This window comes from Vulpes vulpes, chromosome 11 (genome assembly GCF_048418805.1).
Source record: "Vulpes vulpes isolate BD-2025 chromosome 11, VulVul3, whole genome shotgun sequence".
Lineage (NCBI taxonomy): Eukaryota > Metazoa > Chordata > Mammalia > Carnivora > Canidae > Vulpes > Vulpes vulpes.
The window spans coordinates 16874342-16898408 of NC_132790.1; the positions used below are offsets into that span (position 1 = coordinate 16874342).

The 24067-nt window shown below is 40.5% G+C and overlaps 1 protein-coding gene and 1 pseudogene across 2 annotated transcripts; both read right to left on the reverse strand.

Annotated features, from left to right (window-relative positions):
- Positions 1–1070: 1070 nt before the first annotated feature.
- On the reverse strand, positions 1071–17284 carry WEE1 (WEE1 G2 checkpoint kinase). Of its 2 annotated transcripts, none has more exons than XM_026008276.2 (11): positions 16341–17284; positions 14685–14890; positions 14121–14184; positions 13757–13929; positions 13154–13275; positions 8612–8758; positions 5375–5470; positions 5196–5281; positions 3951–4121; positions 3709–3854; positions 1071–2406 (listed from the first exon to the last, which is right to left on the reverse strand). In XM_026008276.2, exons 1-11 carry the CDS (start codon positions 16917–16919, stop codon positions 2253–2255), a joined length of 1944 nt encoding a protein of 647 aa, XP_025864061.2. In that variant the 5' UTR covers positions 16920–17284; the 3' UTR covers positions 1071–2252. The 2 variants fall into 2 exon arrangements, with proteins under 2 accessions (XP_025864061.2, XP_025864063.1); XM_026008278.2 differs by lacking the exon at positions 16341–17284 and adding an exon at positions 15071–15291.
- Positions 17285–23629: 6345 nt separating this feature from the next.
- LOC112926977 (small ribosomal subunit protein eS19 pseudogene) lies at positions 23630–24067 on the reverse strand (annotated as a pseudogene).

A 24067-nucleotide genomic window follows, 5' to 3' on the forward strand; every position in this document is an offset into this window, starting at 1 on the left:
TAAGTATCCTGTGAATATGAGCCCAACCCTCCTATCAGCTTTTCGATGGCTTAAAAATTCCTTCTTAGAAGACCAGATTTTTTTCCTAATCTTTTTTTTTATTTTAAAATCTAATATTCTTAAATATGTGAAAAATCTACTGCCAATATCAACTTGAAAAACACCTGTTTTTCTTTGAAGCTAGAGCACTAGAAAAATGCACCTTAATGACTTAGAATGACCCTAATGTATACCAATTATACTTTTTATAGTTTTGTCTAGTGACTATTGAAATGTGTTACCTACTCCAGCCTCTGCAGCTTTTTCTCTCTCACCCATACCGATCACCTTTTTCTTTTTCTATCACCTTTTTTATCTAATTTACCTGTCTGCACTAATTCCTCTCACACCTCTAAAATGTGCTTTTTAACATGCCATAGGCTTAAAAGCTAAAGTAATTAAGCTTATTAGGAATGTTTATAGTTGGAAGAAATAGACCCTAATCAACAGAAATTAAGTCCCATGATCAAAAAGCACAAGAATCTTGCGAAATCCTTTTTCTTTTTGTGGGGGAGGAGGGGAACATCCATTTTTAAAGTTCTACGGCCTTTGCAGCTTATTCTGGATCTAATCTACATCAGGAAAAGATGTCACATAGAATTAGCACTGTTTATCACTTAAATTTGCACTCTCAATTCTTAAAAAAATCAAGCCTAGTTGAGTTACAACTTTAAAGCTTTTGTGTGACTCAGCTCAAATTAGAAAGTTGAGTCATTATACCACTTCATAATCTAAAGCTATTTTAAACTGCATTACACTACTTTTCTAGCAGGTCAAATGCATAATATGCAATGTAATGTACAAATATTAAATACTTATAGTCAAAAAACATTTGATGGACAAATTTTTCTCCAATAACAAAATATAACTGATGTAGACTAAAACTTATCATTAAATAATGTTTCATATTCTGTGGAAAAATGTGCCCTCTTTCAGTACTTTATATATATTATTCTCTAAGTGTTAAAGTGTAGTGATACTAGAGATAAAATAGTAGAATACCGGCATTACAAAGATTTAGACAATTAAGGTAAGCTCAGAGTGACTTTTAATATGCCAATCAATGTTAATAAAACACAAGTCAAACAGACAAGTGCAAACGTGTTTTAAACCAAAATTAATAGGAAAACAAACAATAGACAAATTCTATGTTGTTTTTTTGCAATGTCTGGTTAGCCAGTATTATTAATCAAATGGCTTATCACTGATAAAACATATTTTGTGAAAAGCTTGGAATAGTCAGAAGTCATTCTGGCATTTCAAACAGCTATGTACACTATCACCAAGATTAGTTTATATACACAAATATTGAAGAGAATCCGGGCAAAACATTTAAAAACAGACTAACAATACAATCAAGTACAAAACTTGGGTAGGAGGAGAGAACATTTTTAAAAAAAGAGTCAGGGAAGGGCATTATCAGGAGAAATTACAAAACCAGTAATAATTATACTACATTAATACAGCAATCCAAAAGGGAAAAAAAGGTGCATTACTCCAATGCACTAGCTTCAAAGTTCAAAGGAAAAAAAAAAGGCAAATAGCTGCTTGTCATCAAGAGCAGCTATATATTTCACATAATTGTTTTCCAAAAAGCCTATTAACAACAATGATTGTTTTTAATGCTACAATTTTACAGCAAAGACAAAACTAAAATAGCAGCAAATTCACAAGGCAATACTTCCACAGAATTATTATTCCATGGTTCATGCAATGCCTACAAAGTGCTCCCAGTTGGATATACAAGTATAATTCACAATTAAAAAAAAAGAAATATAAGATTGACACACAGGTACACTGAAGGCTGAGTAGTAGAGTCTCTTAGCATTTCCCTTTTCAAAGGGAGAATATGTTTGTAATAAAGCCCTTGAGTCCCTTTACAGGTCACTACAGGGAAAGACACCCTTTATTACAATGCAACAGCAAACTATAAGCAGCACACCACCACAGTGGTTAACCCTGGAAAGGCTGGTGTAACATCCAAACAGTGACTGACATCCTACAAAAGACAGACTGTTAAGACTAGATGAAAGCCTGATATAGCACTGGTCAAAATACAGCTTTCAACTGTAATTCACAAATAAAGTCCTAAAAGGTATTCAGTTAAACTACTGACACCGATTGAGAAAGTAATTGCAAACTGGATTCTAGCAGTGATTTCAACCTAGCTTCCTCTTGTCACAGTTTTTGGGGGGAGGTGGGAAATGAGTAGTTCAGTATATGGTAAGGCTGACAGAACGGTTCATTTTCTTTCCAATAAGTCGAGATGTTCTATTACTCTGGGTGGTGGACCTAGTGGTCATCCGATCAGTGAAGAGTGCTCTTTCCTCAGCTGCAGCTTTTGCCATCTGGGCTTTCTTGAGTTCTCTAAGAACATAAAAATAGGAAACAAGACTTTTCACCTATTGTATTAATCCTAGGAAGGGATCCTAAGAGGCCAAACACAAACTGTATTGTCAACTTGGGAGATCTTAGCAGGCCATCGTTATTCAAAGACACAATCGAGGAAAAAAATTACAGTATGAAACTTTAGCTTGTGCTCAAACAACTTAAATTTATAAAATGATTTTATTTTGTGATCTCAGAATTAAAATATCATATACACTTGGATATAAGTAATAAGAATGCTAGTAATGCCTTTGAATTATAATAATTTCAAACAGAACTCTAATTCGTATTGTGAAAATATTTACATGACAGAGATGAAAGGAAAGTTCTACTTTCTATTTCTATGAACACTGGTGGCTAGCAAACTCATGGCAAATAAATCTTATATCGCAAGTCAGTTCTGATTAGGTTACAATCAGCAATAAAGCAAATGAATTAGAATTATTCCAAACATTTTTCTGAAAATATCAAAGGTCATTCAGATACAATAGGAGACTCATCTACTAAGTTAATTCATGTTAATTTTCATCCTTCCAGGCAGTCCTGGTGGCTCAGTGGTTTAGCGCTGCCTTTGGCCCAGGGCGTGATCCTGGGGCCCCAGGATCAAGTCCCACATCAGGCTCCCTTGCAATGGAGCCTGCTTCTCCCTCTGCCTGTGTCTCTCCGTCTCTCTCTCTGTGTCTTTCATGATTAAATAAATAAAAATCTTAAAAAGTTTTTTTCATCCTTCCATAAAAATAAATAGAAAGAATGAAGGAAAATGTAAAATTTATGGTGAGAGTTTGTGGGGGGGGAACCTTATACAGGCTCGCTCTGCTTTTGCTACAATTTAGGGATTGAGGATTGATACCACTTGCAAATACATGCTAGTCTTTTTTTTTTTCTTCTTAAGGATTTCATTTATTTATTCATAGAGACAGAGAGAGAGGCAGAGACACAGACACAGGGAGAAGCAGGCATCATACAGAGAACCTAATGTGGGACTCAATCCAGGGTCTCCAGGATCACGCCCTGGGCTGCAGGCGGCGCCAAACCACTGCGCCACCGGGGCTGCCCAAATACATGCTAGTCTTAAAAAATTTTAAGTCCATAATTTCGAAGTTTAGGAACAACACAAATTAATAGTTCACAAATACTAACTTAAGGCAGAAATCCCCAAATTTTAACTGTACAATATAGCAAACCACTACAGCCTTCATTGACAGAAAACCTAAATCTCTCACTAAAATTTGACAATGAAAATGAGAAAGTTAAAAAACATTCCAAAAAACCCTCACTTACTTCTGCAAAAGTGAATTTTTGAATTTTTCAGCGTTCAATTCTATTCGTAATTGTTCTGCACTTTTTCTAGAAGCAGACAGCAATACCGAATGCTTTACCAGTGCCATTGCTGATGGTCTTCTCTCTGGATCTGGATGAATCATAACCTTAGAAAGAGAAGTAAAATTAAGGTAAAGACATGTAATTTAATAACATATAAAACCATGTGAATAAAAAGTGCTTCATATACAAACAACGCTCACTTTTAGCAACTCTGTAAACTCTTGGGAAAGCACTTGGGGAATCCGAGGTAATCTACCCTGTCTGATTTCATGCCATTGGTCTCCATTTCTGGGAAGAGGTTCAGCACCAGCAGCACACACCACTGTGAGGGCAAGGGCAAAAATATCCGCTTTTGGCAGATGAGTATAGTTCTGTAAAATTAAAAAAAAAAAATTTAAGGAAATATAAAAATGGCCAAAATAAAATAAAATTACACTTTAGTGATGACTGGTGAGAAATAAGACTAAATTAAAATATCCAATGCCACATTTAACTCTTAAGACCTATTCAGATAGTAAGTTAAATTTGAGGAGCTTTTTAAAACCACAAATACATACATACTCTGGGAGTGGTAAATACATTTCTAAAAATAAATACCTTCTCCTTTTCACTAGTCCAATTCAACTCTTAGAAAAAACTCCTATTCTTTTGGGAGTATTCATATGAATACAGGAAACATACATTGACAAGTTACAAATACATGTACACATATAAAAAGAACAATGGGATCATGCAATTTATTTGTTCTACTTATTCTACTTCCATTCAAAACTTTTATCAAGGGATCCCTGGGTGGCGCAGCGGTTTAGCGCCTGCCTTTGGCCCAGGGCGCGATCCTGGAAACCCGGGATCGAATCCCACGTCGGGCTCCCAGCGTGGAGCCTGCTTCTCCCTCTGCCTGTGTCTCTGCCTCTCTCTCTCTCTCTCTCTCTATCATAAATAAATAAAATTAAAAATAAAAAAAAACTTTTATCAAGAGATATTATTCTGTCACATTTTTTTGATCACACTTTTTCAAACAGTACTATTAACTATACGCTGTAATTTATTTAATCGTTCCTTTATTGCTGGACACTTATGTACATCGTTCTCTATATTTGCATATGAACATTTCTGTGGGAGAAACTCCTACATAAATGGAAATTCTGGGTCAAAGGTATAGGATTTTAAAATGCTTATACAAATACTTTGATCTCCTAAGAGGCTATGCCAATTTACAGTTCCACCAGTAATGTATAAGAACTTCTTTTATAACTCCACTATCGAATACTGTAAATCCTTCCTTGCCTTGACTGAATTTTGCTAGATTAAATATCCCCAGCTCATGGGTTAGGCTTTCTTTACCAGTTTACTAGTTATTAGCTTAAAATTTTAATATGTCTGCATTGTTACCTTATTAACAAAAAAAAAATAAAGCAAACAGCATTATTAAAGGAAAAAACTACCTCCTGTAAAACTTCATTTGCAAGAAAACGGCTATCACCCTCTTCAACTTGTGGACTAGAGATTCTTGTTACATGTCCAAGATCACCTACAAATATTGAAAAAAAAAAATAGAGTCAAGAGTTAAACAGCCTCTTATACTTTAGTTTAAGGCAATAATCTGGTTATCTTTCTTTCTTACCTATTTTAAACATAACTTTGTTGGATGCCCAGTCATCTTCATCTCCTTCTTCAGAGGCAGCATTTGGGATTGAGGTTCGAGATATGAAAATATTACCTGTCAAACAGTTATTTATGTAAGCTGCACTAACAATTAATAGTGTAACCAAAATTCATAAACAAGGCCGTACATCAGAATCATCCCAAAAGCTGTCAAACATAGATTCTCCTATATTCTACTTTAAAACCCAATGAGAATAAGTATCTCAGGGGATAGGAAATGGTATTGTATTTTCTAAGGAACATATGTTCTGGCCTAGTGCTGATCTTTGAACACTTGGAAACTACTTCATTAGACCCTTGTCATCCACACATTGATCTTTGGTTTTAACTACATAGAAATAATACAAAAGGTAGTAACATAGTAATTAGTCTGTGATGCTTCCAAACCATGAATTTTAACCTAATGCTACAGGATGGTATGAAAAATACAAGTAATTTAACTTTTGAGTTTGGCTGACCATACAGAATTTACATCCCAATGTCGCTTTGTGGTTCACATCTCTGCTGTACACACACTTTTCTTCTTCAAATTCAGGTAAGTTCACGATTAATGTGAGTCTCAGCAACTGATTTCATTTTAATAGTTTAACCAATGTAATACTGAGTTTATAAATGTTACATTAATCTTATTCATCTTTCCAGTAACACTTTATTGGGGATCCCTGGGTGGCTCAGCGGTTTGGCGCCTGCCTTTGGCCCTGGGAGTGATCCTGGAGTCCTGAGATCGAGTCCCACATCAGTTGCCCTGCATGGAGCCTGCTTCTCCCTCTGCCTATGTCTCTGCCTCTCTCTTTTTCTCTCTCTCTGTGTATCTCATGAATAAATAAATCTTTAAAAAAAATTTTATTAGTAAGGACACTTTATTTTAGGATGGTTTGTAAATTTGAAATTTTAAAACGTCACATGCCTTAATATTTTCAACTTTTGTACTTCTAAGGGTCTACTATTGTTTGTCTTATACTTAATACAAGATATGAGGGAGTATAGGCAAACTTTACTAATTCCTATTTATTGCCATCAGTCCAAATATTATTTTTTCCCTTCGACTATAAAAATTTCAGTGAGTTATTGACATACAGAGAAGAAATTCTTCATATAACTTACAAGATTAAAATAAGTTGTATGAAATGAATATGAATTAAAATTCTCATGAATCACATTTTCATAGACAAAAAACACACACACACACAAAAAGAAACACAAAAACCCTTCATTAAATTCAACTTAAAACACCTAGCCTAAAATTCATACTTGAATTCATCAACCTATTAGTCTTAACTTCCAGTCTATAGGAAACCTAGGGGGAGGAAAAGGAATAAGATAAATGATGCAAGGGAGCAATCAGTCAAATCCAGAAGAAAGGACATCTTATAAAACAAAGTTTAGAAAAAAAAAACAAAAAACAAAAAACAAAATTTAGGGCAGTATGGGGGGGGCTCAGTGGTTTAGAACCGCCTTCAGCCCAGGATATGATCCTGGAGACCCCGGGATCAAGTCCCATGCCAGACTCCCTGCATGGAGCCTGCTTCCCCCTCTGCCTGTGTCTCTGCCTCTCTCTCTGTCTCTTATGAATAAATGAATGAAATCTTTAAACAACAACAAAAACAACAAAGTCTATACTAGTATATATTTTTAAAGTAGGGAAAGGGTAGAATCTTAAAAAAGAAAAAAAGGATAGAGGGATATGGGATGCATGGTTCTGAAATGGAACTAGTTTGGACAAGTCAACCATTAAGGACTTGGGTCACCTGGGAAAAATTTTAGTATGATTTGGCTATTAGAAGAGATGAAAATTTACTAAAATAAAAAGGTAAAGTTGACTTATAACAAGTTTTTTTTTTTTAATTTTTAAAAAGATTTTATTTATTTATTCATGAGAGACAGAGAGAGAGGCAGAGACACAGGCACAGAGAGAAGCAGGCTCCATGCAGGGAGCCTGATGTGGGACTCGATCCCGGGTCTCCAGGATCGCGCCCTGGGCTGAAGGCAGACTCTCAACCACTGAGCCACCCAGGCATCCCACAAGTTTTAAAATAGTGTACATAGGGGCACCTGGGTGACTCAGTAGTTGAGCCTCTGCCTTTGGCTCAGTTTGTGATCCTGGGGTCCTGGGATCGAGTCCCACATCAGGTTCCCTGCAGGGAGCCTACCTCTCCTTCTGTCTAGGTCTCTGCCTCTCATGAATAAATAAATAAAATCTTTAAGAATGAATGAATGAATGAATGAATGTGTATATGAGGTTATTTTTTTTTAAAGATTTTGTTTATTTATTCATAGAGACACACACAGAGAGAGAGAGAGAGGCAGAGACACAGGCAGAGGGAGAAGCAGGTTCCCTACAGGAAGCCCGATGTGGGACTTGATCCCGGGTCTCCAGGATCACACCCCAGGCTGCAGGCGGCGCCAAACCACTGTGCCACCGGGGCTGCCCTGATGAAGTTATTTTAATAAGATGAAAGGAATTTACATGAAGATGTTACTGCAGCATTTACTTGCACCCTTTTTTTAAATGCAAGATAATACACTGCATGTGCTGTTTTCTGAATAATACAGTAACACTTTCATGGTATATAAGCTAGAAATTCCATGTCTGCATAGCACTTAAACTTCCAAAAATGTTTTCACATATCTCATTTTATTCTAACAACCCTGTTAGCAGCACCAGCAATATTTTGTTGTTATGGTTCTATAGCCTAGCGAAAGAGAAGGGCTTTAAACAACAGGTTCTTAGTCTCTCCATCAGAGTCTCGCTTTGTGACTATGTGGTTCCCATAAGATGCAGCAGATTTTTCCAACTTTTAATAAAAATGAGTTGGTTGGGATCCCTGGGTGGAGCAGCGGTTTGGCACCCGCCTTTGGCCCAGGGCGCGATCCTGGAGACCCGGGATCGAATCCCACATCGGGCTCCCGGTGCATGGAGCCTGCTTCTCCCTCTGCCTGTGTGTGTCTCTGCGTCTCTCACTCTCTCTCTATCATAAATAAATAAAAATTAAAAAAAAAAAAATGAGTTGGTTGTCTCAACTATTTTGGAGAGAAGAAATAAACAGAAATAATAAACCAATATCAATATCTGGCTCAAAGGTCTTTTAAAACTAACAATGAAAAAAGTAGGATGTATGTTTTCCTATTGTTTTAATAAAATCATTTATTCTCTATAACACTAAAGAACACAGATCGGAGAATTTTTAATACTTACTAGGCTTTATATCCATATGAACCAAAGACATTGAATGGATATACCTCAAGCCCCGGCCAACTTGCAAAAGGAGATCCTTCAACTCTGCTTCTGTAAAGTAACTCATGCTTCTATAGTTTTCACTTATGGCATCCGCTAAACTTCCACCTAACAAACATGGGAAAAATTAGCAATTTCTTCTTCCTAAGATCTTATTTCTCTTCCATCTTTACTCAATGGCCACAAACTCAACAAAGAAAGTAACATTTTATACGACCTACTCTGTTCTTCCTGCTTATGAAATCAAAATTTTATTTATTCTTTCAATAGGTAATATACTCACATGGATACAAAATATAGTGTAAAGTCTCTGCTTCATCCACACACCGCAGCACACTACCTGGTTCTTTTTCCCAGAATAATCCAACCTTATTGGTTTCTTATATATTCTTTTCAACTCCTTTTTATACAAATGATAGCATATTTTCATTATCTCGAAGATCATTCTTTACTAATATACAAAGACTACCTTGTTCTCTTGTGTCTCTACAGAATTCCACTTATAATTGAATGGTGATACATTAACCAATCTCTTAATTGATGAGCATTTTAAAATAATTTCTAAGCCTTTGCTACAACATACTATAATACAAGGAATAACTGTACACTGGTCATTTCACACATATTTAACATGTATCTCATAGAAACAATTGCTGGTTTAAAGGGCATATACAGGTGTGCCTGGGTGGTACTTGGTTGAGTGTCTGACTCTTGGTTTCACTTAGATCATGATCTTGGGGTCGTGGGATGCCCTTCTTCCTCAGGCCATGCTCAGTGCACAGTCTGCTTGTCCCTCTCCCTCTGGTTCCTCTCCACAACCCCTCCTCTCTCATGTTCATGCACGGAAATAAATAAAATCTTTTTTTAAAAAAATAAAGGATATGTACAGATATAAAACAATACTAATATGTGGCTCAAATATATGTGTGAAATACTATCTCATATATAGAATATATTTTTATAGCTGAGAGGGGGATTTCTCTATCCTACAAAATAACTTAGGATTGGTATTCACACCATCAGTGCTAAAACTTCATTACCTGTGAAAATTCACATAAAAGAAGTAACAGTGTATCCAGTTTCTGATTTCAAAATGGCTGGTACTTAAACTCTGCTAGCACGCGCCTTATGTGAATATGAAGCTTTGGAAGACAAATCTGGGGCAATTTTACTTACATTTACACACACACACACACCCTGAGATAAGGCTGTACCAATTTATACTCCCATCATTAATGTATGAGAGTAACTGTTTTCTCACATCCTTGGCAACAGTCTATGAATTTTACATAAAAGCCAGTATCTTAGTATAGTTTTAACTTACACTACTTTTAGTATGAGAATAAAACCTGCTTTTATAGGATCAAACCAACAAACTCTTTTGTTTATACTTTAAAAAATGAGTTTATACTTTATAAGTTTTATTAAAAACATTATAAATTTATAACTTATCTCAGAGGAAAAGAGGAGTTATGTAAAACAAAACAAAACAAAATTCAAAAACCAAAATAAACCACTTCTGTTTAAAGCTTAGTTAGGGATAATGAAATCAGAGCCAGAGTAATAAAATCAGGAAGGTGTACTGATACATACATATCAGGAAAGGAGGTACTACAATTTGAACAAGACTAAGGTAGCAAAATGTCCAACGTGTTTTAAAAATAAAAATAAATCACACACCTTGATATTTTAGGCTTAAATATGTTCTCCACACTTAACTTGTACAAATCTTGAACTGCAGGAAAAGAGAGGGCTCTAGAAGGGAGGTCAATAAACGGGCTTCAAGTCCTAGACCAAGTTTAATAAGATAGAATTCGGCTGCATTTTAGCGGGTCTACCAACTATAGCTAGGCCAATTCCTTCTATTTCACTGCTGAAAGGAAAAGAGAGGTGAGAAGAGCAAGATCTGATATTTCAGGTTCTCTTCCATTATCCATCAAGATTTTCACACACTTGTTTACCAGGGGTAAAAATTTCAGGTCTATCACCAAACCAAGACAAAAGGCTTAAAATGCAAATGACTGTTTAAGATAATAAGGAAACTTAATCACAATAAAGGATATCAGTTAATCACATGTACAAATGAAATGTTAACTGAATCATTTCCCTGTGAAACTGTGGAAAAGAATCTGAAGATCTGGCCTATTGCTAGGACATTCAAAAATTTATGTGGAGAGAAGAATGGTAGCAAAAAGAAATAGAAGAGTTCACAAATCTATCTAGATAGACTCATTTCCTTTCATCCAAACAGAATAGACAACAAAGAGGTTCACACAGATTTTTTTTAAAGATCTGTAGATTCTTTAAATGTTCTATACCATTCCAAAATAATGAACTGTTTAAAAATATAATTTTATAATCTAGCTTTATGACAAGACAAAGTTTTGTTAGGACAAGGTCTTTATAATCTGAGGGCAGCAAGTCAACTCACTCTTCCTTATCCCTCCAGGCCCAAGAATTTTCTTAAAATCATCTAAATTACACAACCACATATTTATTTGGTGGACTGTTAGAAATGTGTGATCCCTGGAGTGCTACTGAAATACTTAAGACCAGCTACATCAACCTCTTCCTAGGTGAGAGGGAGAAAGAAACTGAAAGATGGCATCTAGCACATATGGAGTGGAAAAGACATGGTCAAACTCTCCTATATTAAGAGTAGTAACTGAAAAATGAAGGTTAAGAAACAGATTAGTCCACAGGGTCATGAGAGACAACTACATAAATATTCTGATGATATGAATAGAAATATTTCGAGAGATGAGTGAAACGAATTAGCAGCAATGCTATATATGCTGAGCATCTTTCAAATATAGAGCATACAATGACAACTCAACAAAAAGGTGAGAAATGGATCTTTTACTTGTTTTGTTCAATGTTTTTAAATGCTGAAAACCTGAATCCACTACCTACACTATTTATTAATTCACAAGCTATGAGAAGGCTAGTCTTGTTGAAGGAAAAAATAATGAGAAAACAAAAACAAAAACAAAACAAAACAAAAAACAGTAACACAAATCTTTGCTATCACTTCTCAACTGCCCACTAAATTCCAAATTCTCTAATATTCGTAGAAGATATACAGAAATGGAAATCTAGCATATATAAAGATTTACCTATTTAAGAATAGGTATTTACAAGAATCAGAATTGAGACTAGGGTTTTGATAAAGGTTTAATGAAAAAGAGGGGGAACCAAGCTCGTCCTTGAAGGACTTGTTGAAAGGTAAAGCTCTACAAAGGTCCAAAGAACCTTCATGGATGCTTGTTTTGTTGGTTTTGGGGGGGGAAGTGCGGGAGAGAGGCACAGCTAGAAAACTAAAAGCATAACTTAGTAGACAAGTCAGAGTAGATTCTGGTGGTAAACAAGGTTGGAAAAATGGGAATGAAAGCAAGATTATAGAATACTTTGTAAAAAAAAAAAAAAAAAAAAGAATACTCTGTAAACAAAAGGCTGAAGTTAGAACACTGGAGAGCCACTGTCACTATGAGTAACCAGTATCAGTTTTAACAGCACATAAAATGAAATGGAAAGGGCTAGATGCACTGAACCTACCTTATTAACTGCTATACCCCAATACAGTATGCTACATGCTAGGGATATCAAAATATACAAGGCAAGGCCATGATCCTTTCAAGATCAGTTTGACTAACAGGTACACAACTACTATGCACAAGGGACTAGGTTTTCAATCTTTACTTAGTATCCAAGTAGGGGATGCCTGCCTGAGTGGCTCAGTGGTTGAGCATCTGCCTTTGGCTCAGGTTGTGATCCCAGGTCCTGGGATTGAGTCCAACATCAGGCTCCCCACAGGGAGCCTGCTTCTCCCTCTGCCTCCGTCTCTGCCTGTCTCTTATGAATAAATAAATATAATCTGGGCAGCCCCAGTGGCCCAGCAGTTTAGCGCCGCCTTCAGCCCAGGGTGTGATCCTGGAGACCCGGGATTGTCCCACATTGGGCTCCCTGCACGGAGCCTGCTTCTCCCTCTGCCTGTCTCTCTCTGTCATAAATAAGTAAATTAAATCTTAAAAAATAAATAAAATCTAAATAAATAAATAAACAAATAAATAAAATCTTAAAAAACCAACCAACCAAACAAACAAACAAACATACAGGTAGGCAATGAACTTGAAACTCATGTTAGGCTTCTTGATCTTTGAATTTTTAAGAGATAAAAGAAAAAAAAAAAAAAGATAAAAGAGACATAGAATTACAGCAGGATTTCAGATAAAAACTATTTCCTCAGGGGATCCCTGGGTGGCGCAGCGGTTTGGCGCCTGCCTTTGGCCCAGGGCGCGATCCTGGAGACCCGGGATCGAATCCCACATCAGGCTCCCGGTGCATGGAGCCTGCTTCTCCCTCCGCCTGTGTCTCTGCCTCTCTCTCTCTCTCTCTATGACTATCATAAATAAATTAAAAAAAAAAACAAACAAAAAAAACTATTTCCTCAGTGTTCATTTTTTTAATTTCACAAGTTTATAAAAGAACCAACATATTACTCACCATTACAATATTCATTCTGTATAAGCATATGATCATCTTCTGCCCATGCAGAGAAATATCGAACTACGTGAGAATGCTGTCCGAGCACTGCATGGGCATATACTTCCCTCAAAGCGTTCTGCCTAGGAGAAATTTGACATTGATAGAATGGTAAACCATTTTTATTCAATCCTAAACTGAACTAATTTATCTGAAACTTCATAAGAGAAACTTGTCTTCTGTTATTTATTATTATGCTGAAGGATAACTTGCTTAAGAGAGAGGGGATTAAGACTCTACTAGATTTTTCTAAAGGCTTCCATTAAAGAACAATGTTAATTATTAATTACAAAGAAGGAACTTTGCTAGTCCTAGGACTCAGGAAACTCCATTTTACTATGAATTCTTGCTACCAGAAAAAAGAAATTTAAGTTAGGCTCCAAAATCAGACTATTCATATAATTTTACCAAGTTCAGTAAGAATTAATGGCACAAAATGAAAAGGATCTGATTAAATTATTATAGTTTCTCAAAAGTGAGAAATTTCAGTGCTTGATTATGTGAAACATTGTTTGCAACACCATATGGAATAAAAGAGCAAAAGATAAAATTTTTAATACATACTCATCGACAGAGCCGGCCAATGGCTTTTTTGATCGCTTAATGGCATAAATGCATCCATCCAGCCTCTTCACACACTTAAACACAGAACCAAATTCTCCAGAGCCAATTTTCTCTAGCTCATGAAATTCTGTTGTATACCGTGACTTCATATTGCTTTCAGTAATTGTAATTCTCTGCAATAAAGTGTATCCATATACATAATACAAAGACATGAAGATGATAGCACTTTTGCCGATGATAGCACTATGTGTTAAATTTAAAAATCTTATATCTTAATGCATATTTAACATGTATATGTGGTAACTTGTTAAGAAACAGAAAATGAAATTCAGAAACAATAAAAAGAAAATAAAAAGCTAGTTACTTTAGCAGGTCTTGTTTCATCTTCTAACTCATAATCACTGGCTTCCATGTCTTCACCACAAGAACTGAAAAATATTATGTATGTTTCTATTAACAGATCTGATAGACACATCAACTAGCAATCCAAAACTTTATCTGATAGGTATACAGTGAAATTGTATTTTAATGAATAAAAACAGACAAGCAAGCACATAATTTTATAATCATAAGATATAGCTCAGCTGATGGAAATGCTGTCCCTGCTGAAATATGCTCATTAACAAGCCAACGCAATCACACGTATCAAAATTAAAGTTTTTCTAAATCAACTATGCCTGCCTTGTTTTTGACACCAGCAGATTTTCTACAAACTACTTAGGCTTTTTATTCCTTCCTTTTTCATACCGTTACTTTTCCATAGCTGATTACTTTCCACCCACCTTTCCTGGGAAGAGGGTGCTAGTTAACACAAAAAAATTTCAAAGCATAAACTTCCAAGTCATTCAGATAAAATTAAAGTTTGATAAGTACCACAAACCAATCTTGGGTGACTGGGGACCAAACTGTGGAATACTAAATAACTTACTCATTCCAGTGTGTTCGTTTTCTTCTACGACACTGTCCTGAGGAATGAAGTAACACAGAATCTGGGGTAAAAGGATTAATATTCACTTGAGGCGTCTGTCGCATGTCAAATTCCCTTTTTCCTGATTTTTCTGTATCCATGAATAGAGAACCACCTCGGAGTTTAACAGAGCTGGAATCGATTCCTCGAGCTTTGGAGAGTAAACTCTAGGTCAGGAAAAATAAAATTTTCAGTCTCTAAATCCTGTAGACAGCCTTCTCAACCCAACCTTCAACAAGCCTTTCACATGTCTGATAGTGTGGATTAAAGCAACACACAAGCCTCTGTCACATCTGAAGCAAAATAAACACTGGTTAACTTTAGCAGCCTGAAAGGTGGATACTAACCACTTTTCCTGAAAAAGACTGCCACATAAAATAAGTCTCCGACCCTAAAAAAGAGTAGGAATGCAGACTAAAATTAAGTTTATTCTGGAGTCTAAAAGTTAACAAAACCTCTCATTCCATCTAAAAATAGAAAGCAGTCAGGGATCCCAATAAAAGCTCCCTTCCCCCCTTCCAAATAGGGCTTTGAAAACCACCTCCGCCGGACTCCTCCCCTCACTTTCAGAGGGATCATGCCTTGGGCAGTCCCTAATAAACAGTAACGCTAAAAAAATACTTCTTCCTGAGGTTTATGACAAAGGCACTGCAAGGGACTCAGAAAAGTACATTTTCCATATTAGTCTTATAAACGCGATACTTGTCTCAGTGTCGTTGAAGGGTCCGTTTTAAAATCTGCTGTTACTTCCAATGTTCCAGAGGCAGTAATCTGCATATTCACTCGCTACTCAACAAACAAGTGCTGAACACCTTCATCATCACGATAGGTTATCAGCGATATGAAACCACCAGGGTCCAAGCAACCCCACCAATGCTGGCTTTTAACGGATGTCCCTAATCGCTACACTTAGGCTGGCCACACACAGGCACTGCAAACCGGTGTAAACAAACGCTTACCCAATAATAAATAGCATGTGCGGATAGAAGCTCAAACGCTACCCTGCATTAAGGAGTCTTTAAGACTGGAAATGCTTGGAAAGCCAGCCTTTTCTCCCAAGTCGAAGCGCACTCTCCCTCCATACCTCAAACTTAACCCCTTAAGGCCACATGACACGAAGCGATAAGCGCATGAAATTTCTTTTAACCCAACTCCTGCTTGCGCCGCCCAAATTACAGGGCCCATCACGGCGTTTAAAAGGCACCATATGGCTGCGGCGCTCGGGAGTGTCAGGTGGCCGGGCCAGCACCACTCCGACATCCTTCCAAACCACGTTATCAGGGCCACACTCCGGGCTGACACGGTCGGGAAGGCCCCGACTCGAGGGGCGTGAAATCATCAGCCACCTGGACGGCGCCGATCAGCCCCTTTGAAAGATGAAGAAGTTCCAGAAGAGGCCCATTGTTCAGTTACATAATCTTAACGGACAACTTCTGGGCAGGGCCAAAAAGAGGGGCTGCCAACTTTTTGTTGCGGCTCAGGGGAGCGAGTGGGGGTGCGGCAGGGCGGTTATGTAACCGAACCCGAGCAGCGGCGCGCTCGGCGCCCGGCGCCGCGGCCTTTTTAAATGGCTGGGCGGGCGCGGGCTCGGGGTGCCGCGGCCCCGCGTCCTCTCACCTTGGGCGTGTGCGGCGTGTCGAAGAGCCGCAGCTTGCGGAAGGTCTTGTGCGGCGGGGTGCCGGGGTGGTCCGGCAGCGGCGAGCAGGGGCCCTCGCTGGCCCTGCGCGCCCCGCAGCCGCGCGGGGACGCGTCCCCCGCGCCGCCGCAGCGCACCGGCGAGAACGAGCTGCCCAGAAAGTAGGCGGCTGCCGGCGACTTGACCGGCGACGAGGAGCCGAAACCCTCCTCCTCCCACGAGTCGCCCTCGGCCCCGCCGCCCGGCGCGTCGGCGCCGGGACAGGCGCCCCGCAGCAACATGTCCTCCTCCAGCTCCCCGGGGCTGCCGGGGGCCGGGCCCGGCGAGCGGCGGCGCTCGGGCCCGGGCTCTGTGGGGCTACGCGCGGGCGGCAGCGGCGAGTCGGGCTCCTGAAAGGCCGAGTCCTCCCCCGTGCTGTGGCCGCTGCCCTCCTCCTCTTCCTCCTCCTCCTCCTCCTCACAGTCGCTGCAGGGCGAGAAGATCAGCTTCTGCCTCAAAGTGCAGGAAGCCCCGGGACGGCGGCGGGGCGGCGGCGGCTGTTGCCGGCTCAGGAAACTCATCGCGCCCCTGGGGCCGGGGCCGAGGACCGGAGAGCCGGAGCCCGCGGAGTCCAGGACGCGGACGGCCCAGGGGGCGGGTCCGCCACGTGCGACTGGGCGCGCCGGGTCGCCGCGGCGGCGGACCTGCGCGGTGACGGGGTGCGGCTCCGGAGCGCTCGGGGCTGCGGGTGGCGGCGGCGGCGGCGGCGGCGGCGGCGGCGGCAGCGGCGCGGCCTGTCCAGCAGAGGCGGGGCGGCCTGGGCACCGAGGCTGGGGTCTCCGCAGGTCCAGCCGCAGGTCCGGGCTCCGCAGGTTCGGGCTCCGCGGCTTCCCGCGACCGTTAACCACGTGAGGGCCTGGCCCACCAATCCACGCCCAGCCTCGGGTTTGAAAAAAAAGGAGGGCGCGACGTAGGCCGCGGGGGAGGGATCAACTACGCGATTTTGGCGCGAACCCGCTGGCTCCGCCCCCCTCTCGGCCGCTAGGGCGGGCGCAGCGCGGCGCCGCGGGCCTATGAGGAAGCCGGACTTCTGGGAGCCTAGCCCGGCGCCGCCCGGTCGGGGCCGGGCGGGGGAGCCGAGGCGGCCCTCTGGGAGGGGCGAAGGGTCCCGGGCTCGGCTAGGCCCAGCCGCACGCCCGCCTGGAGGTGGCCCGCTCGCGGTCCCTCAGGCGCTCCGGGGCCTGAGGTGGGACCTGGGAACTCCCGTGGCTCTCGCGCTCTGCCCCGGGAGTGCGGCCCGCGGCCGCCGCGTCCCCCGCGTCCCCGTGGTGCGGGCGGCCGGGGCGTTGTGGGCGTGGCTGTGGGCAGTCACGTTCCCCGGTGGAGGTTGGAGCCGGAAATGGTGACTCGGGCCTCAGGAACTTTGCGAGCTGAGCCCGGGGCTGAGAGGGGACGCCGAAGCAGCACGGAGGCCAGCACAGGAGGGCTCGAGGCGGGGACGGCGGCCGTGGGGAAGGCCTCCGGAGCCTCAGTTTCCCCCCAGGGTAGCTGTTAGGGTCGGGTATGCCCCCAGCGAGGCGAGCTTCCTTCCCCCAGGCCGTGGCCCCTCGGCAGCCCACCCGAGACTCGTCCACCCGAGTAAACAGCAGCGGCCCCAGCGCGAAGCCCGAAGCCCGGGCCCTCCACGCCGCCGCGGTGTTTATATTTGTTTGCCAGCACGTGGGCAAGTGTTGGCAAAGGAGATTGGCCCACCTCACGGCAAACTTAAACGCAAGTTGAGAAAAAATACCTCCAGTACTTCGTCAAATTGTGATTTCGTCTGCCCTTTATCGTCGCACAGACAAGTTTCTTGGAATTTTTCAGTTGTAAATAACCCCATCGCAAAAATTCTAACTTCTCGTGTGGTTGGGTTTTTTTTGGGGGGGGCGGGGGCGGTCTGTGTTGTTTGAGAACTTGAGGGGGTTGGTTTTTTTTTTTTTTTTTTTTAAAGATAGACTCATAGAAGTGAGAATTACTGGGTCAAAGGATAGGAACTGCCAAGCCGACCTCCAGAGAAAAACAATTTAAACTCTCATTAGCAGTGGTTTGGAGTACACTGCTCATGAATTCGGGACATAAGTGAATATTTAATGTTGGTTAATGTAATTTTGTTGTTTTGATATATACAGTTTTCATGTGCCAGTGGCCACTTATTTTTCTAATTGTTTTTCTTATTGTAGCACTTTATGAGTATTAACACTTTGCCGTGTATCGTTGTTCAAACACTTTTCAAAGGCAAACCTCAAGCTGGATTTTTAATAATGGAAACACATTTTAATACTTATCGCATGGGAAATTCCCTGAGATCACGGAACTAAAGATGCAGTGAAGGGTAAACAACTGTATTCTTCAGACATTTGCTAACTGATCTATGTGTCTTTTCTGCGTATTAATCCAAATTCAACGTTAAGCTCCTGCAAGAAGGAGCTCTACCTTTTTGTGTTTTCAAGGAGAGGCGTTCACTGTTCCCGGGTGGTCAAAGCCAAGGAATGGTTTTTAGCACTCTCCCTCCAACACCTACCTCCTCACCTTCACTCCTGATGGCGAATATAATTCTTTGATATGAATAGTTGACCATATTGAGTTGATTTTCTCAATTTCATGTGCGTGTAAGTAAAGATAACTTTAGAAAACTCTCTATTGATCTTCAACATGAGTCGTATGTAAAAATAGTGTTTCCTAAGTAAACTTTAAAGCCCTGTAGATAACCTCTCCCCAACTAGACTGTTGTCGTAAGCCTCTCCTTATATAGGAATTCTATATCCCTCTTGCTGTCCTTGCAAGCTCACATCTCCTCCCCCTTCACTCTTTCACAACACCCTGCTTTATTTCCCTAACAGGCTTATATCTATCTCAAAGTGGGTTGATTGTTTACTACGATCCCCTTCTAGAAAATGAGTTCCCTGAGTGTAGGGAACTTTTCTATTTATTGCAGTGTTCTAAGGTGGCTTAGGCCCTCAGTATCTTCTGTGTGATAATAGAGCCCTTATTTAAATATTTGTTGACTGGTTTATTTTTCTCTCTCAATATAAATTCAAATGGTACAGAGATCTTCTGGTTACCCCTTGTGTATCCTCTTCTTGGATGTAAACACTCTTTTGACTTTTTTTTCCCAGCTCTGCCACCTGTCTGCTTCCCTAAACTGGGAGGTCCTTGAAGTAGGCTGGAGCAAAAGGGCCTGGCTTCTGAAAGGGAATGGAAGAGTTCTCGGTACACAGCCCCAGTACTTTGAATTCTTTGGCACCCATGTCTGCCCACAGAATGAGAGAGGTAAATTACTGTTGAATGTATAGTATGACTGGAGGAAAGAAGGAATTTCTTTTAAGAGTTGGAAACAAGACTCAGTGGGAGAACCATTTCTTCTATAAAGCCTTTCCTTAACTTTCTCCACTTCTAGGTAAAAGAGACATTCTGTGCACCAGGTTTTCCACCACACCTGTAATGGACTATATAAACAGTCTTTGTTTACTTGTCTGGCTTCCCTTTCACCCAGGGCTGAGATCAAGTTTTATTTGTCTTTAGAGCTCCAGCAACCAGCAATGTGCCTTGGCCCCTGAGAAGGTACTTAATGTTTCTGGAATAAAAATCTAGTTTATTTAAAGCAAAAGTATAAAAATGAGTAAGAAACCCGGGCCCTACCTCCTCCAGTGAGAACATGGCACAGTGTTATGGTTTAACTACAGCAGTGTCCTAACTGAAATTCTAAATGATTGTTCTGATTTTTTAAATTTCATGCTCCTCCAAATACAGGACTCACTGTACTGGAGGAATGGGTCTACGCCCACCTGCCCCAGGGCATATCTAATTCAAATTTCCTGTTCATTCTCCACCCAGTGTTGTTCTTAACTGTAATGTTGCTAGGCAACTTTTGCAGAATCCACAAGTTTGTGGTAATGTTGTAATAACTGAGTAAAAATCTTGCCTCTGGGTGTTGGGAGAACAAACTTACCCAGTTTATTCCTTTAGACAGATGACTTAGCAAGTATAAGGTATAATAATACCACTATTGTTGGTGCATTCACCTTCCTTAGCAGCAAAATAAGCAAGATTCCTGCCCTGAAGATTTATAATTAAGATTCTTAAATCACGTTCTCAAATACTTTTAATACATAAAAGCACACAAATACATATACATATTCTTATTAACATACGCCTTGTACTTTTGAAAGATCCTTTAGAATGAGTAATTTTTCAGTCTGTAGGAGTGTTTCATAAGAATAGCTAGGGTTTACCCAAAGCTGAATCTTTTCTAGTTTATGCTTTTGATTCTGGAAAAATAATAACTCTCTCTAAACAAAAGGCTTCTTTGATAGATTTCTAATTTTTTTAAAGATTTTATTTATTTATTTTAGAGAGGGTGAAAGCATGCAGGAGTTGGAGGAGAGAGAAAATCTCAAGCAGACTCCAAGTACTGGGGGTGAGGAGGTGAGGACGAACCTGGGACTCAATTTCACAACTATGAGATCATGACCTGAACCAAAACTGAGAGATGCTTAACTAACTGAGCCACTCAGGTGCCCCTAGATTTCTAATTTTTTAAAAAAAAATGAAGTCAGGGACGCCTGGGTGGCCCAGCTGGTTAAGCATATGCCTTCTGCTCAGATCATGATCTCGGGGTCCTGGTACTGAGCCCTGTGTCAGATTCCCTGCTCAGCAGGGAGTCTGTTTCTGCTTCTCCCTCCTCCTCTGCCCCTACCCCCTCCTCCTCTGCCCCTACCACCCACCCAACCCCCAAGCTTGTGCACGCACTCTCTCTGTCTCAAATAAATTTAAAACATTTTTAAACCTTAAATATGAGACTAATGTTGTCCCTTACAAATAGTGTTCAATAAATGTTGTGTGTTGCTATTAATTATAGCAATGTTGTTTGAGAATAAGCCATACTTATACTTGTCAATGGCTTTATAGTCAGTAACATGTAACTCCTGATCTCTACAAAATAAGTTTGCTTAATATGGATAGACAGTTGAGATTGTGTATAACCAGTGAGGATAATCAAATCAAGACAGAAATAGTACAGTTGACCCTTGAACAACATGGGAGTTAGGGGTGCTGACCTCTCACAGTTGAAAATCATCATATAACTTTTGACTCCCCAAAGCTTAATATAATAGTCTACTGTTTACTAGAAGCCTTACTGATAACATAGTCAATTAACATATTTTGCATGCTATCTGTATTATATATCCTTACAATAAAGTAAGCTAGAATAAAGAAAGTGTTAAGAAAATTGTAAGGGAGGGGCGTCTGGATGTCTCAGTAGGTTGAGTGTCCAACTCCTGATTTCAGCTCAGGACATGATTTCAGGGTCCTGGGATCAAGCCCGGCTTTGGGCTCTGTGCTGGGCATGGAGTCTACTTGTCCCTCTACATCTGCTCCTCCCCCAACTAATGCTCACTATTAATCTCCAAAACAAATAAATAAAAATATTTTTTAATTGAAAGGGAAAATATATTTCCAGTACTGTACTGTATTAATAGAAAAAAAAAAAACAAATATTAGTGGATCTGCACAATTCAATGTGGTTCAAGGGTCAACTGTATTGATATAACAAGAACTTGAGAAGTATAGTTCAGGAAAAGTGGCCAATTGAAAGCTTGTCTTTTAATGAAATAAACATTATTTCTTATGCCCACTTAGTCTTTAAAGACTACTAACATACTATTTCTATTTATCCGTTTAACGTTTATATCCGATAGATCAAGAGCACATTTATTTTTTTTTAATGTTATTTATTTACTTGAGAGAGAGAGCACAGAGGTAGAGGGAGAAGCAGACGCCCCGCTGAGGAGGGAGCCCTATGCAGGACTCAATCCCAGGACCTTGGGATCATGACCTGAGCTGAAAGCAAATGCTTAATCGACTGAGCCACCCAGGGCACATTTCATTACATCCTTTAGATATGGATTATATCAATAATGTGGACTGCATACAAAAAGTTTGAGGACCTAAGATTCTCACTGAGTTTTTGCTTTAGGGCTTCAGCTATGAGAGACCATTCTGGGGGTACTCAAAAGTTGTATCTGCACTTACACAAAACCTTGGCTATAACCAGGCTTATTTGTTAAAGAAGCCTTCAGGCCTGATCCCAGTTATCTTAGCCCTTACACAGGCCTCTGAATCTTGAAAGACTTGATAGTCCATGGCAATCAGTCAGGCCTGTGGCAATGATACTAACTTCAAGACTTTTCCCAAGAGAAAATACTGACCACTGCCCTATCATTCCTAGATAAGAAAGGAGTTCTCAGTTAACATATTTAAAACTATAGCTCTGTAAAGCAGTTAGCCAAAACATCACACTTCCTCTTTGATATTTTAAAAATCCTTTCTACTAAGGTGGAACTGAGTAGCCCTATTTTCTCCAATAACACTTTTTTTTTCTTTGCAGAGACACAAAGAGTGGCTTTTCTCTATATTCTCAGTGCATTTCAATAACTGAAAAGGTCACTTCACAAAAATGTTATAAACAGGAGGAATCATGAGTGCACAACAGAATGCTGGTGCTCAATACACATTTGAGTAATTGATTAATTGCCACTCCTCTCGGGTTAGTGACATACTCAGGAAGTGACCTGGATGATCACAAGGACTGCTGTTGTTTGCTGACCACACTGTGATTATTTAAGCCAGCTTTGTTCTTATTACTGCAGCACAAAAGATGTGATGACTATTCTTCAGTGAGTCAAGGGGTTCAGTCCCATTGGGAGAGAGAAAGGAGATAAGATAGACATCCCTGCTCTTTTGTGTAGCAACAGGAGTGTGTTTGGGTATTGCTGTTTTGATGACTCAGTAGTGAGTCAGTTTTAAAGTTCTGTAAAAGGCCTTGTTCAGCTCAGACAGGATTAAAATGAGCTCATTTGGTAGCTCATTGGGTAGAGAGGACTGGGTGGTGTGTGATTCGATCAGCTGATTGGTGGTGTAAATATGTACGTGGAAAAAACATATCGGCAAGGATGAAACTGGTTCCTAAGTGCAGAAATCAACTGTCCTTGGCAGTCATCGACTGAGTGCCTACTCTGTTCAAGCACCATCCATGTCCTACCCATGTCTCATTACCTTTAAAGAGGTCAGAATATGAGAAATGTGTTAAGTGCTACAAAGATCTGGGGTCTTGAAGGAGCTGGGAAAGGGCGGTGTACTGCCAGCTATATGGTAGGCACTGAGCTTTACATGTTTATCTTATTTCATCTTTATTTTTATTTATTTAAAATTTGTTTTATGAATGAGGCAATTTATTAACCCAGCATTTGTTCTAATGCTTCTTGTTGGCAGCTGCCACCTGTCCTGTGATTCAGTCCAGATCTCTCTTTCCCTGAGGTGTCAGTTTGTGGCCCCCATCTCAGTCCTTCACCACTATTTTCAGCACCTCAAGGGCTTGGAAGATCCTGCAAGCCATGCTCTTGAAGCTTCTACTGAAGGGCTGGGCATGACCTGGTTTTTCTGACATCCCTCATAGATTTTGGTCATAGAGCCCACCCCAGTGCTGCCCAGGGGGGTACAGATGCCATACTGTGGAAGCAGCTCGGGTATAGAACCAGTTCTTATCATAGGGAGCAAGCTCTTTAAGCTTGGCTAACTAGACAGTGTCTACCCATTCAGGGACTTTCAGCCCTCCAGGCTCTTTGAGGAAGGCTGCCAGAGCTATGACTAACTCCTGCTGGTTCACATCTTTTATAGTAACTCCAGGCAT